Below are 19867 nucleotides of genomic sequence, written 5' to 3' on the forward strand. Positions count from 1 at the left end.
TACATATTTTCTTCCCTCTTCCATCAACAGCAACTTCTTTTGCTCCCCATCAATCCTTTTCACTCTTTACAAAAAAAATCCACAAAAATATATTTATCTACCCAGTTTTACTATCTGCTGCTCTTTACAACTTCCCCTGAGTTGCCTGTGCTTTTTCTGAACTCTCCTTTCCCCCTGCCTTTCCCATCTTACCAAAGGTATTGGCATCTGCTTTCCACAGCTGCTCTGATTGCAGAAGTAAAATACCCCCATACAATAGGCATTACCTCTGCCTCTGTTTGGGTGAGGGACATGTCTTGGAGGCCTGTGCCCACTGCCAGGTCTTTACAAAGCAAATCCAGAAGCACCAGGCCAACCAGGTATCTGACTCCTCCAAGAAGGGAGGAGAGTGACCGCATGGCAGGGAAGACCACAAAAAGAATGAAAGATGGTTGCACCCAAACAGAAGAAAAAGTGCTACACAAATACTGCTTGCCCAGTGACCCCAACCATTGAGTCCCCTGTGCCAGACAACCACCTGCACACTCTGGAGCCAACAGAAGGCACCACTGCTGCATTGGAGAAGGAAGCTAAGATATGGCCCTGCCATATTGCTGAACCACTCAGCATGACCACCTGATGTTCATGCTCCCAGGAACACTCTGCTACTGATTGACCCCCATGCAGCCATTGGCATTGCCCTTGGAAACTGATTTGATGCCTGAATATGCAGCCACTCCAGGCTGCTTGGAGGCCAGGGGACACTGAGAATGGAACATTCTCCCCTCATCAATTAGGACTGCGGCTTGAATTGGTCCCCATCATCCTCCCTCTCTGAGTTGATCTGAACTCTGTGACAGGGATGACTGTGGGCATTGGTACTATGTCAGTACTGAGGCTTGGTGCTAAGACAATTGATACTAGGATCCTGATGTCAACTGTTGCTGATGCCAGGGGCACACCCACCATTACCCTTGTTTCTTGGCATCAGAGAGGCAGGCCAGCCACCATCCCTCCATGTTTGGCCAATGTGACGACTGGTTCTCTAGTTGATCCCTTGCCTCAATTATAAGTTGACACCAGGTTTCAATACCTAGTTGGCCGTACACTCCTGTGTCCAACTGACATTGACCCTCAGTACCAAGTGAACACCAGCCCTCCATACTGGATCAGCACCAACCATTGACTGCTGACACTGCCCGGCACCATCTATGCCCCAGCACTGACAGCCAAGAACCCTGTCTCCATCCTTAAGAGATACATATTGGATTTGGAGTTGGTGATCTCCCTGTGCCCATTGAAGCCATCCCTGGACACTGCCATGTTTAACCAGATCCCAGCATCCCCTTCAGAGGAGTGGGGGGTGCTTTGTGAAGCAGGTGCTGATGAGGGTGGCTACCAGTCTGGGACTAGAAATTGAGCAACAGAGGGACCAGGCTGCTGACCCAGTTGTTGATGTTGTGGGCTTGGAGAACTTGACACTAGTGGCTACTCACTTCCTACCAGCCCTGCTCCAGACTGTTAAACAGTCCTGGAAGTCCCCTGCACCTCAGGGAAGGTTGAGTCCATATATTGGGTTCTGGAGAGAGACATCTCATTCCTCCTCCAATGCCTGAGGTTGAATTCTGTTGTTATGGAATTGGCACAGGGGACATCTCAGCGCAAACCCCTCCTGTTGCCACTGCTTGGAAGGTCTGGCAAGGAAATTATACATGGCTTTGTGCTTGGGCCTGTGGGTATCCAGCTATGAGACCACCATGGCTTGTAGCCAACTGTTTCTGTGGGAAAAGATGGGGGCCATAACTGAGTTCCTCTCAGACGGGTTCAGGGAGGCATCATGCCTACTCCACATAGAGGCCTCAAAGCTGACTAAACATTGGATCATGGCAGCCAGGCATCACATGGACTGTGACCAATGCTGTGACAGGCACAGCAGCTATTTGCAAGCATGCCTGGCTCCACTCAGCTGGACTGCGCTCATGCACTGAAGACCTTCCTTTCAATGGAAAGGGCTCTTCAAATCACAGACTGATGAGAGGATGGACTCCAAAAGGCAAAATCCATAGCCAGAAGGATTGCATTTCAGCAGCTTGGGACCTCTCTTCCGCCACAGCAGATGTACCCTCATGTTAATCATGCCCACAGGCCCCACACAACCCCACAACAAAGGAGGCACAAATTCTTGACCTACTTTAGACAAGCACAGATGAGCAGAGAGTGGGGGCAAGTGCATGCAATGGTGTTCCCTACTGGTGGTCCCTACCAATCCTCTCTCCCATACCAGCTTTGCTGGGTGCCTTGCCTGATTCCTTTCTGCATGGGAAGCGTCATGGAAAGAGGCTACAGGGGTACCACCATCCCACCTCTCAGTGCTGTCAAAAGCATACTCTTGTCCCCAACTACTGTTGGAGATAGACAGGTTACTCTCCAGTGGGGTTATTGAGAGGATCCGCTCAACCTGTTCAGAGGGTTCTACTCTTGATACTTCACAATATCAAAGCAGGATGAAGGACTCTGAAAAATCCTAGACCTCAGAGGCATTAACTGGTTTATCACACCAGGGAAATTCAGAATGTACACCCTGGAGAGCATTCAATGGTTTGCTTTGATTGACCTTAAAGATGCCTATTTCCACATCACCATAGACCACAATTACATGTATTTCCTATGCTTCCAAATTGGGGAAGAGATTTTTCCATTTTCTGTTCTCGCATTAGGGTCTTCACAAAATGCATGGTGGAGGTATGCTCTTATCTCCAGCTCCAGGGAGTACAGGTCTTCCTATACCTCGATGGCTGGCTTCTGGTGTCCCTACCTGAGACTGAACTACAGCACTCAATCTGTACCATCTGCTCTTTACTGTGAACCCTGGGACTGTGTCTAAATCACAAAAAAATCTGTTCTTTCCCTTTCCCAGTCCATACTCTTCCCTTCACTCAGTACAAGTGGATGCCCTCTTGCCACAACCCAAGGCAGTGGCACTATGCAATCCAGCAGCTGACATCAGTGCAAGACAGCCTGTCCCAGCTCATGCCATATAGAAGCTCCTCCGCCTTATGGCAGCCACAGTAGTGGTGGTCCACTTTGCCAGATTGTGGATGAGACTTCTGCAGCTGTGGTTCATCCATAGAAGACAACTCACACAGTATCATCCTGAATGTCCCAACCTCAGTTTGGAACAGTCCACAGTGGTGGAACATCCCACACAACCTCAGGACAGGGATTAGCTTCCTCTCCTCAGAGCCAGCCATCACTGTTGCCACAGACAATTCAAAGTCAGGCCAGGGGACATTACTGCAACAACCTGCAAACCCAGGGGCCTTGGAACCAAGGGAAAAGCAGGTATCACATCAACTTCTTGGAAATGCTGGCCATACAGAAGGCATTGAATTCATGCCAAACCTCCCTGCACAGCCACCATGTGCAGATTGCTGTGGATCTGAGATGTTCTAACTAAACAAGAAGGAAGCACACAATCCATACTTCTCACCAGGCTGCCCATAGATTTATGGGATTGGTGCATCACTAGAGGCATTGCGATCTGGCCATCCACATGGCGGGCAAAAAGAATGTCCTGGCAGACAACCTTACCCACACAACTCTCGGCTCACATGTGCGGAAGCTAAAGATATTAGTCCTCCGTGACTACTATCCGCAGTAGAGGGGGCTGTCAGTGGGTCTATTCGCAACAGCCCACAACACATCTTGTCCCCAGTTTTGCTTCAAGGCGGGACAGGGAACTGGCTTTCTGGAGGAAGCCTTCTTGCTCTGATGGAACTGAACTCTGTTCTACATCTTCCCTCCATTCACCTGGATTACCAATTGCCAGGATCTGGAGGGACAAGATGAACTGCATTCTCATTAACCTTGTTGGCTGAGACAGCTATGATTCACCCACCTTCTCCAATTGTCCTAAGAGGACTTCATCCACCTACTGTGCAGGCAGAACTTTATCTTGCAGGATCAGGCCAAATCCTCCACCCAAACATCAGGATCTTGCAGCTCATGGCATAGAGGATTGCCCTCTAGAGCAGGAGGAGCCACCAGTACTGCCCAGGGTGCTGCCCATTCTGGACACAGCCATGAAATTGCCCACAAGGAGGTCTTATGCAGCAAAGTAGAAAGCCTTCATGATGATCACATGCCAGGAAGGCTTTGACCCAAGCGTGGTGCCACCATCAAACAAGTACCATCTTTCCTATAGACCTGCTTCTAGAAAGGCCTCACATCCTCGCCAGTTCATGTATAGCTGGGTATCTCCTTCTTCAACCCAGTGATTGAGGGGATGTCAGTTTTTGGTACATAGGTTCCTGAAGGGACTGAAAACCTTGTACCACGCACCCGGCCCTACATTGCGTCTTTTGGTGGTGCTACATGCACTAACCAAGAGACCTTTGAACCCCTGGCTCCAGTGGACTTACGCCTCTTATCCTGGGAGGTAACCTCCCTAGTGGCCATCACTTTGGCCAATTGCACCAGTGAGATTTGCATCCTCCGAGTGGAGCCTCTCTGTATATTACTCGTCAAAGGGAAAAGGCTGTTCTTTGTGCAGACCCATCCTTCCTACCGAAGGTCATTTCATCATTCCACCTCAGCCATGTCATTATTCTCTCTGACTTCTTCACAGCTTCCATCTACCAGTAGAATCTATCCTACACCTGTTTGATATCTGGAGGGTTGTCACCTTTTACAAATCAAAGACTGAACCATTCTGTTACTTGTGCCACCTGTTCATCTGCTATGGTGGCAAGAAAAAAGGAGAGCCACTCTCTGCGCAGAGACTGTCCAAGTGGGTCTCATACACCATCTGCCTTGCATACAAGATAGCAGGACTTCAATTCAGCACATGTCCCAGGACTTACTCTACACAAGTGCTAGCCATGTTCACAGCCATCTTCGCTGGGATTTTCTTGCGGGAACTGCCACTTGGTCTACACCCTCAATATTTGTCTGACACTATAAACTGGACAGTGCCTTGGCAGGGAAGTCCTGTTCTCTGTCCTGCAGTGATGACAGCACCTTTCTTCCTTCACACGGTAAGCTAGCTATTCACCCATAGGTGTGATGCACATAGACTGTGAAGAAGAAAGACAGGCTTTGCTAACCTGTTACTGATGTTCAAATGTCATCTGTGCATTCACACAACCCCCCACAGCCCCACTTACTTTCTTCCTTTCCAACAAATACCTTTTTACTCTCTCTGGATGCTATGACCTTCTCATCTTTCCCTTAGTCCAGAGATCCATTGTGGTCTCCATACTGGGAGCAGGAAGTGGAGGGGTTTCTGCCGAAATTAACCTTTAGCTATAGAAGCTTCTCGATTGTAGGTTCTGCACAGGTGCAAAAGCCCATATGTGTGAATGCACAGATGACCAACAGCTACAGGTTGAACAACATCGAACAACAGCTACAGGTAAGCAACTTGCCTTTCAATTTTTCCTCCTCCTCCAGCCCCCATCCTCCATGAACCTACTATCCAGACATGCGGGCTCTGAACAGTGAGGACCGTGTTTTAATGGGCTGTAGTTGGAATGGGGAAAATCACCTGAAATTGGGACTTGAGGAATCTGGCACATCTGTCTTACTTGGATTGAACTTTCCTTCATTAGGCTTCATAGAGTAGTTTCTGATCTCAGGCACCCATTATGAAAAATTAAGGTTCTGAAAACAGATGGTGGATTATACTTTTTTAGAGACTGTATTCAAAGTACCAATATTTTCCTGTTGTTTATCATATTCAAAAATAAGGGAAAAAGCAACTTGGTAACACCAATGGTGGTAGAAATGTAAGATTTATTATACCTACTTACAGTGCTTTTTTTGTAAGAAAGAAGGTGCTGGAACTTACATCTTGTTAATCTTTTATTTAAAAAATTATATATTCAGTTCTTAACATAAATTTAATTGATTGTATTTAAGGCAGATGTTCATAGTAAATTCCAAAGTTTTGTCCAATTCTCATCCAACAAATCTTCTTGACTCCTTTCCCTGCTGTTAGTATCTATGTGTTCTGTCATTGTGTCTGTTAATATTCTGGCCTTTTTATTAGCAGGACTGGTGGTTAAGAAGTAATTAGTAATTTTTTTATCTTTAAATTTGGGGTCACACTTTTACACTAAAAATTAAAAAAAGATGTTCAATTCACCAACTTTTTAAAAAATAAATTATTTACCTTTCGCATGTAGTCAATCACTGTACACACACCCACACACATCAGTTGTGTAACGAAACATAACGGTCGCCGCCCACAGTAAGCACTCAGCGCACGACGACACAACCAGTCACAAGCCACGCAGCACCACAAGCCGAGCAGTGCCATCACAACTAGCGCGGACAAAGTACGCATGCATCGGACTCGACATACAAGCAGCCCACATGCATCGTTTTAATGATTTTGCCGCTGACCTGCTACGCTTGACAGAGTGATTCAAATCCATGTGGACCAAACATCAAATTTACTTTTAAATTTTAAAGTTACTTTTAAAACTTGGAAAATCCATCAAAAAAAGGTGCCGGAACTCTTTTCCGGAGCATTCTATGACAAAAAAGCACTGCCTACTTATGCTGCAACTGGGAGGACTGTAGACACAAATATCTTTTTGGAAATGGGAACTTGGAATTTGGTAGGGAGAAAAGTATGGAAACAAAATGAAGCAAGATTGTTAATCTTTGTCAGAAGGGATTATGTTTCTAGCATAAACTTAGCTTGTTCCAGGACTAGTAGGTGAACAGGTTTCTTTTACCTTTATGTTGTTGAGAGAGATAAAAAGTGCTCAAAACAGGACCTGATTTTCTATTTCTTAGAATAGAAGAGTTGGAAGGGGCCATGAAGGCCATTGAGTCCAACCCCCTGCAGTTGCAGGACATCATGTTATACCATCCCTCTCAGATGGCTGTCCAGTTTCTTTTAGAATGTCTCCAGTGTGGAGAAGCCCACCACCTCTCTAGGCAGCTGGTTCCACTGTCATATTGCTCTGACAGTGAAGAAGCTTTTCCTGATGTCCAGCCTGAATCTGGGTCGCTGCAACTTGAATTATTTATTTATTTATTTATTTATTTATTTATTTATTTTATTTAAACAACTTATATGCCACCCCATCACATGGGCCTTGGGGTGGCTTACAATCATAAAATCCCGCATAAAATAAAAAAAACCAAATAATTAAAATACATAAAATAAAATTATTTTATTATTCCATGTTCTACACTCTGGCATTAGCAAGAAGAGATCTTGACCTTCCTCTTTGTGACAGCCTTTGAGGTACTCAGAGAGGGATATCATGTCCCCCCTCAGTCTTCTCTTCTCAAGGCTGAACATGCCCAGTTCCCTCAGTCTCTCCTCATAGGGCAGTGTTTGCAAACCCTGGATCATTTTTGTTGCCCTCCGCTGGACCCTTTCTAATTTACCTGCATCTTTCTTAAATATTGGTGCCCAGAACTGGACACAGTATTCCAGGTGAGGTCTGACTAGTGAGGAGTATAGAGGAATTACTACTTCTTATGATTTGGAAGTAATACTTCTGTTAATGCATCACAAAATAGCATTTACTCTTTTGGCGGCTGCATAGCATTGTTGGCTCATGTTTAGCTTATTGTCCACAATTACTCCAAGATCTTTTTCAGTTCTGTTGAGCCACGTATTCCCCATCTTGTGTCAATGGCTTTGTTTTCTTTTTTCTAGGTGGAGGTCTTGGCACGTGTCCTTATTGAATTTCATTCTGTTGGTTTCAGCCCTGTGTTCAAGTTTATCAAGATCGCTCTGGATCTTCATTCTCTCTTCTAGGGTGTTTGCTATTCCACCCAATTTGGTATCATCTGCGAATCTGATTATCTTTCCTTGTACTTCCTCATCTAAATCATTAATAAAGATGTTGAAGAGCACTTGACCCAGAACTGAACCCTGTGGCACCCCACTAGTTACCTCTATCCAATTTGAGAAGGTGCTATTGATGAGCACTCTTTGTGACTGATTCAGCAGCCAATTTTGGATCCACTTAATAGTTTTTCCATCTAGTCCAGTTTTTGCTAATTTGCTTATCAGACTGTCGTGTGGCACTATGTTGAAAGCTTTGCTAAAGTGTAGGTAGATTATGTCCACAGTGGTCCCTTTTTCCTTTTAGATGTTACTCAGTCCAAAAATGAGATTAAATTAGTCTGACAAGATTTATTTTTGATAAATCCATGTTGGTTCCTATTAATCACTGCATTTTCTTCAAGATGCTTGCAGATGAATTTTTTAATAATTTTTTCCAGAATTTTTCCAGGGATTGACATCAGACTAACTGGTCTATGGTTCCCAGGTTCATCTTTTTTCTCCTTTTTGAAGATAGGGGCAAGATTAGCCCTTCTCCAGTCATCTGGCACTTCTCCAGTTTTCAAAGGTTTATTGAAGTGGTTCTGAGAGTTCATCCGCTAGCTCTTTTATAACTCTGGGATGGAGTTCATCAGGCACTGGCGATTTGAAAGTGTTTATTCCACCTAGGTATTCCTTGACCGTTGGTCAATTTTGGGCTGCCATCTCTCACTTCCAGCTTGAACTTCCTCTTGATTGCAGATTTCCTTGTGGGAGAAGACTAAAGTAAAGTAGAAACTGAGTGCCTCTGCCTTTTCTTTGTCATCTGTTATCACTCTGCCATCCACTTTAAGTATCTGGACAACTTTTTCTTTCTCATGTCTTTTGTTCTGGATGTATTTGAAGAAGGTTTTCTTGTGCTTAGCATCCCTTGCTATTCTTAGTTCATTTATGCTTTAACCTTTCTGATGCAATTCCTGAAATTCCTTGCTATTTGTTTGTATTCTTTTTTTGCGGCCTGGCCCTGTTTCCACTTCCTGTACATGTTCTTTTCCCAAGAATATCAAGTCAAACAGCTGAAACTGCTCGATCACAAAGTGGAATAGATGTCCATTGTGAGGCAACATGAAGAAATCAGAGATGTATTTATTATATTTATATCCTACTCTTTTCATGCAATGAGCTTGAGGTGGCTTCCATAGTCCTCCTCCTCTCAATATTATATCAATAAACCTGTGAGGTATGTTGGGCTAAGAGGCTGTGACTGGCCCAAAGTCATCCAATTGTCTCTACGGCCAAGCAGGGACCAGTACTCAGATCATCTGAGTCCCAGTCCTGTGCTATTAACAACTATACCACAGTGAAAATAAACTAGCTGTTAGAGGGTATGTAATCCTCTCACCAAAGTTAAGTCCCATTTTTCAGGTAGTGATAAAATACACTTTCTCTAGTTTTAAAATCTCTTCTGTATGAGTAAATTTGATATTCTCCAAACTATGCAAAAACAGACATCAAACCTTAAAGTTAAGTAAATCCTTATTTTTAAGATAAATGCATTAATTAGACTTTTAAATAAATAATGACAGATTTATACTACAAGCTAAGGGAAATAGAATGATAGTGCTAGCCACTCTGCTAGCATCCAGGACAACCAACAGCACATCCATTCACATAGTAGCATGCTGATGTCCCAATATTAGTCATGCATGGAAGAAGCGAATCCACAGATTGTAGCAGGAAAACTCCTGCATAATGCCATTATGTGCAAGGATACAACAGCATCTTCCCTTTCATGAGCTGCTAGTGCAGGCAGCAAGAGTCTAGCTGTTAAGAGTCTGCAGATTAGATATTTTCTACTTACTGGTTCTTCAGCTTCATATGTCATGGAAACCTGTGTGATTTAGGTCTTCCTCAAGATAGCTGTGGTTCTGATATATTGGTTCTGATGGTTCTGATATATTGTATATCATTTCTATGGGCCATTTTTGTAGAACTACCACAAAAACTGGTATGGAAGGAGGTCTGCATGGGGTACTAGTTGAAGGCCTACTTGAGTGGCTAGAAGGAACCTTCTGCTGAGCCTATACTAGGAGGAACCTGGGCATGCAACATGAAAGCCAGAGCTGCTTATTCCAGGGAACTACTCCTCTTTCCTCACAGCCTAGAAGTCTGGCACAGTGTGAAGAAGTAGAGGGGCTCATTCATCTTTGCTTGGCATCTAGCAGAGAGGGGCCAGTGGTGATGGTGCATGGCCAGGAATGTTCTAGGGTAGAACAAGGTGTGGGACTCTGATTGCTGGGACACATCAGCTCCAGCAAGTGTTAGGAGGACTGCAAGATCCTCGAGCCAAGACAGTAGCAGGGGAGGCCATGGAGGCGGGAAGAAAGGGGATAGGTCATATCTACATCTCTAAGATGACCACAGAAAATGACCCTGAAGCCTTTTTAGATATGTTCAAAAGGGTCACCTTAGCAGCCAAATGGCCCGAAGAATAGTGGACCCTCATCCTGACACCTTGTCTCATGGGTCCTGCACAGGAAGCAGTGGTCATACTTACTCCAGAGGCAGCAGGCCAATACAATTTAGTGAAGCAGCTATCTTGGGGATCCTAAATGTCTAGAAAAGACATATAGGCAGCAGATGAGAGGAGTGGTCTATAGGACTGGCCTGTCCCCCAGGGTCCTGGGACAGAAGATCTGGGTTAATGGGTCAAGGTGGCTGAAGCCAGTGGTCCACAAGGCTGAGCAGGTGACCTTCCAGCCTCAGGTTGTAACTGGGTTAGGTGCCAGAGACCCTAGAGGATGCCATTGTGCTCATGGAAACCTTTGTGGTGACTGAGAAACTGGATGAGGGGAACAGAACTGGACAGCCCTGCAGGAAGTACAGAAATGAAGGGCACCAGTGGGACATGGCGGCTAGGGCCCAGATAGGGCAAGGGTGATGGGACCAGCAACTACTAGATAGGGTACTAGCTTCAAGAGCACCACCCCTTTAGAGGATCGCACACTTGGGATCCCCATGGCACCTCCACACCCAATGGTGGGAAAAGAATTGGGTTAGACCTGATAGGACCCCTGGAAGGGTCAGCCCAAGGGCACCAATATATTTTAGTGGTGATAGATTATGCCACCTGATAGCCCGAAACTATCCCATTCAGAGGTACCTCTGCCCAGTCCATAGCTTCATAACTGATGGGGGTTTTCACCAGAGTGAGTTTTCCCAAGGAGATTTTAAGGGATCAAGGCACTAATTTCATGAGCCAGGTGTTGAGGCAGATGTGGGCCCTGTTGAAGATAAGGCCATTGTGAACAACAGTGTATCACCGCCAAACAAATGAGCTAGTGGAATGGTTTAACCAGATCCTTAAGCAGATGCTGAAGAAATTTGTAATGACCTATCCACGTTGATGGCACATCTTGTTAGGACCCTTGATGTTTACAATACATCAATAAGGGATTGTACTCCCTTACAATAAGGGAGATGTCTCCCTTATGGAGTAGATCATGAGGCAAGATCAAATATGGTCCCTGGCAGTAAGGTTGAAAGGTTAAGCCAGTGGCTACGACCTTGCACAAAAAAGGAGGTGCAACAATTCCCAGGACTTGTCAGTTACTACCAGCTATTCATTCCCCATTTTTCCTCCAAAGCAGCTCCCTTCACTGATGTGGTTAGGAAGAGGCAGTATCTACAGTGGTCCAAGGAAATGGAGCAGGCCTTTCAGGAACTGAGAACCTGCCTCCTCAGATGACCCATCTTACAGTCTCCAGGTTTCCCCCAACCTTTTGTCTTATGGGCGCTTCAATGGTAGGCTTGAGGGCAGTTCTGAGCCTCAAGAAGGAAGGGGCAGCCGAGCACCCTGTTCTTTACTTGAGCCGCAAGCTGGAGCCACGAGAACCAGATATCCACTGTAGAGAGGGAGGCTCTAGCTGTCAAATGGGCTGACCTGGCATTAAGGCACTATCTCTGAGGAGCCCCATTCACATTGGTCATTGACCATGCTCCTCTATGGCTTAATGGAATGAAGGACGACAACCCACAGCTTACATGTTGGTATTTAGCATCACAGCCATATGCCTTTACAGTCCAGTATAGGCATGGTACTCAACATGCTAATTTTGTTTTCTTTTCCTGCAAGGGACCTTGGCCAATGCATGAAGATGGTAAACCTCTCTTGAAGGGGGAGGATATGTGAAGAGGTAGAGGGGCTCACCCATCTTCCCTTAGTGTCTAGCAGAGAGGGGCTGATGGTGATGAAGAACGGCTAGGAATGTTCTTGGACAGAACAAGGCATGGGGCTCCGATTCCTGAGATGGTACCCATGCATGTGCAGCTGCGCAGGATTATCAGCTGGGGCAGGAATAGCTGGGGTGGATGGAGTGGCAGTTAAGACGGTGGGAATAAAGGAGGAGGCCATGCCAGAAAGGGGGGTATGGAATCGGAGGAGAATGAGAAAGATGCAGAGAAAAGGAAGGAAACAGGCAGAATCAGCCAGCTTTGCCTGTTGGAGAGTCCCAAGGCACCAACATGCCGACAGAAGTGGCAAGGGGAAAACCCGCACACAGGAAGTACATGTTGCACCAGTCGCAACATCACTCTTTACCCTAGGTCCAGGAAGGACGAAGTGTTCAGGCCAGGGCAGGGATTAGGTACTTCCGAAAGTGCAGCCAGTCAGGGAAACTGAGCTGCAATAAAGGAACCTGGTGAACAAACTTACTTTCTTTGTGGGTCTTGCATGGAACAGGGCACCTTGAGTGTGCCCCTCTCCCCTGATCCCTTTACAAGTGGGAAATGGGGAAGGCAGTTACTGCTTCAGTAATTTAGCCTCCAATTCTGCAAATAGAATGGGCAGATTTAGCAGCTGGAATACATTATATAGCTCCCAAATACCATCACTTACATTTTATAATATGGTGCTATAAGCTTTTCTGAATGGGCTTTGCTTTTATGATCTTGAAATTGCACTGATTAAATTTTGGAAGGCAGTTGTAGTTAGTCAGGAACTTGGAGCTCCAGGAAGGAGCATTGTAATTTGCTGCTGTTATGCGCTGTCATGTTTTTAGGTTTCATCCAAGACAACAGGTATCCCTTGCATGCTTGTGTAAACAAAGATGCGGGGTTTCAGGAATCTATGATTTAGCGTATACACATATATGTTGTGTATGGATAAAATGAAATGCTTATTTCTAGACAGAGTATTGGATAACCTTGTCTGAGGCTAGTTTATTTTCCATTTATGTCAGTTTATATGTATTTAGTTCTGTAGCTTGCTTCTAAGTTCTTTTTGTGTTATAAAATAAGTTCTCATTTGGTCTGCAGTTTTATGCAAAGATCAGCTATATATGGGCTCCAATTTATATTAAAGCAATACTGGTTTTATCGAAATATGGTTCTCAATTTACTAGATTTTTATCCATGGCATTTGCATTACATTCTTTTATGGACACAAGTATAACTTTCCCAGAAACATTGAAGCCACAGAAACATCTCTTTTTTTAAAAAGTGGGGAAAAAACCCAGAAATAAAAAATCCAATATTAACACCCATTACAGATTGAAAATAATTGTATAAGTTTATGAATCTGACATATGTGGTTTGGCATAACATCATTTTTAGTATATTAAAAGTATGATTTTGTCAGATAATAATTAAATACTAATTGAATTTTAAAATAACTATTGTTTGTATGTCTGTCTCCTGAGCATCTAAACTGTAAGGAACATGTGAACTGCAAGGTGCCCCTTGATTTTGCCAATTTATGATGAGCAGCCAAAAAGCAATAAGAACAGAGGAAATAATATTAGCAAAACAAAGACAATTTTTATTTTATTTAAAGTTTTTATATGCCATCCCAATACTAAAAATCTCTGGACAGCTTACAGAAACAGAAAATTATGTCTCTTCTAGTCCCCTTCCTTCTCCACAGTGTCAAGGAGGCATTATACATCATAAATTTATTTTTTATTAAATTTATATCCTGTTTTTTTCCTATAACAAACTCAGAGTGGCTTACATCATTCTCCTTATGCTCTCAATCTTATCCTCATAACAACAACCCTGTGAGGTAGATTGTGCTGAGTGTCTGTGACAGCCCCAAAGTCAATCAATTGGCTCCATGGCCAAGTGGGACCAGAACTGAGATCACCTGAGTCCCAGTCCTGTACTCTTAATCACCACAATGCACTGGCTCTAAAAAGAGTTGAGGAGCAAAATTGGGTGGGGTAGAGGTTGAATGAAAACTAAATGAAGATTTGTTGTTCAGTTGCAAAGTCATGCCTGACTCTTCATGATCCCATGGACAACATTCCTCCAGGTTCTCCTGTCCACCATCCTAGGAGTATGCCCAACCTCACACCCATCTCTCCAGTAACCCCATCCAGCCACCTCAACCTCTGCCATCCCTTTCTCTCTTTGCCTTCAGTTGTTCCCAGCATTAGGGTTTTTTTCCAACGAGTCCTTCCTTCTCATTGGATGGCCAAAGTATTTGAGCTTCTGCTTTAGTACCTGACCTTCTAAAGAGCAGACAGGGTTGACTAGTCGATTTGATCTCTTTGCAGTCCAAGGGACTCTCAGGAGTCTTCTCCAACACCACAATTCAAAAGCATCAGTTCTTCAGCGCTCAGCCTTCCTTATGGTCCAACTCTCACAGCCATACATTACAAATGGGAAAACCGTAGCTTTGACTACACAAACTTTTGTTGGCAGGGATTTGCCATAGACAGCATACTAGAAAGCAGATGCATGAAATTTAATCAATTTTATTTTCTGAGTCACTGATATCAATTTCAGTTTCTATTGCTTCTGCATTGTTGTATTCATCATAGTAATCATGCACTTTTAAAAACTAAAAGTTTACCCAGATTAACACAAATTTCTCTACGCTTGCACATGTTAGCTTATTTCTTGATTTGGTATATTTGGCTAGTTTTTTTTTGCATGCTATAGAATCTGAAGTATGTAGAAAACAAAAGGAGTCTTGCTGCTGTGTTATAGGAGTGTGTTTGGTAGAATCCCAGCCTGTATTCCTGGAGTATATCCTTGACAATATTCTGTATTCTGCAACATTTGAAAGTATTTTTTCAGCATCAAGTTGTAAGTGTACTGTCTGTTTTATAATCTAGTCGAACAGAGCAGCAGTGCTATCATCAGTTATCTTCTGTCTTTGAGTCTTGAATCCAAGAGTTGTAGCAGTACAAATTGGATGGCAACAAAATGATTCCCATGTCTTAATAAAATCTTTCACTTTACTTTTGTATTTGTAAGTAAAGATAAACTTCTATCTTGCCCATTAGAAAAGGAATTTTTCAGAGAAATGTAGTGCCTGATTCAGATGTAGCGATCACTGAAGAAATGGACTCTGCAGCTGAACCTGGAAGACATTTTCATCAGGTTCAGTGGATCTGCTGAGTGTTTTTTAAACAGTTGTTTGCAGTGTTTATTTACCTGAATATATTGTTGCTAATGGAAAAACTCTTTGTGATGAAGCTAGTGCTATAGGAGGAGCAGAATTGACTTCTGGAATCAAAACATTGGGAAGAGTTACTTGTACTTTCATCAATACTGTCATTCTCGCTCAGATCCATAATGGATGTTCACAGGACACTTTTTACATGATTCAAGGATATGCTATCCCTATAATTAATTTGATGGCATATGAAAATCACAGTTTTCTTTCCTCTGGAGAACATACAGTGCGGAAATGCCTTCATATGCTAGATTTTGATATAACCATTTTGCATGAGGAAGGGAAAGAAAAATATAATTTAGGGGCTAGCTTGCCTATAGATAATAAGCTACTAAGAGCTAAGCTACTCAGGAGATTTCAGCAAAGCATCAGATTAGTCAGAATTAAATTATGATTTACATAAGGGTTACGAAAATAAACTAATGCAGTTAAAATATGGCTCAGTTTTCTGAATTTTTACTTTTTGAATAAGTATAGCTTCTTTTCATTTGCTCTGTAGTTTCTCCTTTGAGGACTAGTCAAGAGGACAGAGACAGATATTCCAAGAAGAAGAAACTGAAACTTTCCTTCCTTTGTGACAATGGTAGTTCTCCCTAGAAGTGGAATGCATCTTGCTCTTGCATTTGAGAACTGTAATCACAGTTTACAACCTAAGACTCACTTGACCTTTCTGCACAAGAATTATAATGTTGCTTTCATGAGCTGGTCACCTCCCTCTTTCACTATTCTCAAACTGAAAAGAAAACCTCAGAAGCATAGCTCTTTATTGGAACTTGTCTGGTTAGAGTACAGTATAAATCAAACATACTATTAGAGTTGTGGGATAAGCATCTGATCATGCAAAGTGTTAGATTCAAACTTAAGCTTCTCCTCTGTCCCTTCCTTTCAGTAAAGCTGACTCACACTCAAGGTGGCCTTTGCTGCTTGAGAGCTAGATGGTGAGATCATCAGAGACCACCAAGGACCTTGTAATCGGGCTTCTTGTTTCTCCTGGTGTTGCCTGACTGGGTTGTGGAGTTCTTCCTGCATCTGCTCCCTTCTGACCCTGAAAAACCTTTACAAGGCAGGCAGAGTCTCATGCTGTCTCTGAGAAACTTCACTAAGTAACTTTGAGTCTCCACCTTGTCCTGCTCAGAATTGGATGAATCTATCTGTAAGGTGCAAGAGGTGCATTTCTTACTTTGTACATAGCCTTATATTGGCATATATTGCATATTTTTAATATCTTGGCTGAAACATTTTATTCATCATTCTGAAAGAAAATATTCCATAATCCAGTTCTTTTCTATTCTTCAGAGGACAAAAAAAGCAAAGGCTTCCAGAAAAGGGGGTTTTTCTTTTGCTTTTTCCAGACCTTCATATCTCTGAATATGGATACATCCACTTTTCATACTGTAAAAATTATGAGATAAGCTGATTCTCTTTTTCAAATATGTAACTCTTGTTTGCTTAAGTTTCATTTTTCTTACATTTTGTTAAGTTAGATATTTTTCTACCTTTCCTCAGTCTGTGTAATTGGAATTCTATCTCTTAAAGTCTTTAAAGACTTACTTGGCTACCCAGAGGCCTGAGAGGATTACCCATCTCAGGTATTTTTACAGGGTCATTTTTTTGGTTGTATGTTTTGGCTGTTTGATTTTTTAAAATGTTCCCTTTGATTTTAGAATATTTTATACTAGTTTTCTGTTTTTATGCATTGTTGTGAATAGCCTAGATAGTTTCAACTATAGAAAAGGAAATAAATCAATGGCTAATCAAATAAACATCTCTCATGTTTGTAACAGAAAGCCAACAGGAATTCCTCACTACCCTAGCCAGCTGGGCCACATCCTCCCCAGAAGGTTACTGCTTCCAGCACCCTGGACCAGCCGCTGGATTCAGCACACAACAAATCCAAGCTTGGGGAAACATACATTTTGATTAAAAGGCTAAACTGTAGGGTAGGAGAGACTAAAACACAGAATCTGAAATGCATAAAAACAGGAAAGAGGGGTAAAGGAGAATTGGACAGCAGCAATAAGACATTTTATAGCCTACCAAGAACATTTGCTCCCAGGGCCTTGCTGGACAACAAAATAAACAGCTTCTATCCTAGCCTATACACAGTAATTTTACTTTCTAAGGGCACAGGATACACATGATGCTACAGCACTCTTCATGAAGAAGTGGCAGCAGAAGTGGAACCTCCCAAGAGAGGAACAAAAGGCTGCTCAGTTCTGGCTTTATCTTCCCCACCCTCCCAGGCCAGCTCAGTTGACTGTGGGGTGATGGCCCATCTCCCAGTCCCTGAGGCCAGCCATTAATTCCAAGTGCCAGTTACCAGCCATCACTTGTTATCTTTGACATCCTTGAGGTCAGTTCTGATAGTTCTCACCTCCTTAACACAGAAGAGAGGGCGATATCTCTCAAAGGCCTGGGGTGCCAGATTCCTCCGAGGAATATCTTCTAGTGATATTTTGTTAGTTCCTGTGTTAACCTTTCTTCGGAACTCTGGAGTCTGAAAAGTTGGTTCATGTCACAAAGTTGTACTAGATGGTCCTCTTTTAAAGGAGCAATCCTATGGCACTATTGGAGAGGCCATAGGATGCTTCAGAATCCAGTTCCAAAGAAAGAGAATTGGAGCTTTGTTCCTTTTAGCCAGTGTGGAAAAAACTGTATTGGTTGCTCTTCAGAGTTCAAAACGTGGTTTCAGAGAGGGATAAAAGGGATTGTTTTGTGAGTAGGGGACAGAGATTGGAGAAGCTGAGATGCAAGTTATGCCAGTTAGATTCCAGTGTGGTAGCTCTATTAGTCTGTTGCAAGAAATGCATATAAAAATAAGAGTCCTTTATTACTTTAAAAGTAAATAGATGTATTATGCCTGATGTTTTTGAGGACAAAACTTTTTGCTCATAAATTTGTTAAAGCCTTGTGGCAACTTATAAAGACTGTTTTCTGCAGTATATTTAAATTACCTTTCTACAGCAGTGATTATCTCTTTTTCTTGGCTAACCACCATTCTGTTTTCTTCCCAGTAACTATAGATCTGACTGGAAATGGCTAGTAGACAGAGCTAAAATTGGCTGTCGCTGGACATGGCTTCAAGCCCAGATTTCAGAGCTAGAATACAAAATCCAGCAACTCACAGATCTTCACAGACAGATCCGTGCCACCAAGGTCAGTGAAGAGGGGGGAAGGTTACTTTAAAATTAATGAAAGATTAAGTTCTATGAGTCCTAGTATTTAAAGAAAAAATAATTAAAGTTTATAAAAATAAAAGGCTTGTGTGAAAAACTAAAAGATTGGATAAAGATTGAATGTAAGAAACGTTGATTCCAAATTCTTAAAGTTTATCAGAACTCCTTAGGTGCCATCTCTCTGTTTAATTGACTCTTCTGAGAACTCTTCTGAGAAAGGCTGGAATACCTATTTTTCTTTTGCTCATGAAGCCTCACCGTGACACTAGAGAGGTAGAGACAGGTAGAAAGAAGAATTTCTCTTATGGTTTGCTGGCTGGGTGGGTATTTTGAAAGCCAGGAAGGTTGTGTAAATTAGAAAGTAAAACTGAAAACATTGGCTCCAAGTCTTTAAAGTGTAGTGAACAAGCAAACAATTTTGAGTGGCACTTCTTAAACTTGGTGATGATCAACTTCCTAAAGTCAAGTGAAAAGTTGTTTGTGTTTCCTCAGACAAGGAGTGAAATGCCTAGAAGGGATAAGGACCTTATTTACAGAGAATTGTGCACAACAATCATAGCCTAGCTTCAAAAATGTTGTCTTTTGGCAAGTTTAAATTATCTTGGGTGTAAATTTCATAACCTGGGTGCTGCCACAGGAATGGCTGTGCCTTAAAAGTCCCCCCATCAGAATCTGTTTAGGTGTTGGACAAAAAGCAGGACTTCCTAACAGTGACTATATCTTGTGTCCCTTTGTTTTGTTTAAGAATAATCCTAATCCTATTATTACTTGTTTTGGAGCATATAGAATGTTAAATACTTAGGCATAAAGAATTATCCCATGGAATACCTTGTGTTCTTTTGTATCAATGAAAATGTTTTAAAAGTTTCATCTCAGTCGTACTTAGTTCCTCATATATGAAGCTTTATATACAGTGTCTTGCAGAAATAGTCACCCTTGTTTGACTTTTCTCTATTTTGTATAAAGCTAACTTCTTGGAGAAATCAAAGTTGTAGCTCTCCTGTAATGTAGGAATATCAACCTACTCACACATTTGCAGCTTTAAGTCATGTAGCTCACACATTTGCACGTTTAAGTCACTAATCAAAGCATTCAGAAAGCTTAAGCGGTACTTTCCAGGGATTACAGTCACCCTACTGTGATTTGGGCAAGTTAATTTGTTGTTGACCAATTGTGCTCAATTCCTGTTGTCTAGGGAATGGTGATCTTAGAAGAATTTTCAATTCCAAAGGATGTTTTGAAGAAGCAAGCACAATTGACAAACCAAGAAGGTTTATTAAACACCACAGGGAATTCTCAAGCTCCTTTTGAGAGGCAGGATGCTTGGCCGGAGCATGATTTTGAAACATCACCCAGCAGTCCAACTCTGCTTCTTCGTAACATTGAAAAACAGGTATTCAAGTGAGAATGAACGTCAGATAGAATTATGCTATTTAGTAATTCAATAATATAAGTTTA

At 42.6% G+C, this 19867-nt stretch overlaps 1 protein-coding gene across 4 annotated transcripts in view; it reads left to right on the forward strand.

Annotated features, from left to right (window-relative positions):
* Positions 1–19867, forward strand: part of KANSL1L (KAT8 regulatory NSL complex subunit 1 like) — an 82384-nt gene that overhangs the window by 8895 nt on the left and 53622 nt on the right. For all 4 annotated transcript variants that reach the window (XR_006414901.1, XR_006414902.1, XM_044431978.1 and 1 more), the window contains exons 3-4: positions 18248–18389; positions 19605–19802. Coding sequence is in view for 2 of the 4 variants with exons in the window: in XM_044431978.1 (XP_044287913.1) it covers positions 18248–18389; positions 19605–19802 (340 nt within the window). In the remaining 2 variants the exon portion in view is untranslated. The remainder of the gene's footprint in view (positions 1–18247; positions 18390–19604; positions 19803–19867) is intronic.

Source organism: Varanus komodoensis, unplaced genomic scaffold (genome assembly GCF_004798865.1).
Source record: "Varanus komodoensis strain SLA01 unplaced genomic scaffold, ASM479886v1 scaffold23, whole genome shotgun sequence".
Taxonomy (NCBI): Eukaryota; Metazoa; Chordata; class Lepidosauria; order Squamata; family Varanidae; genus Varanus; species Varanus komodoensis.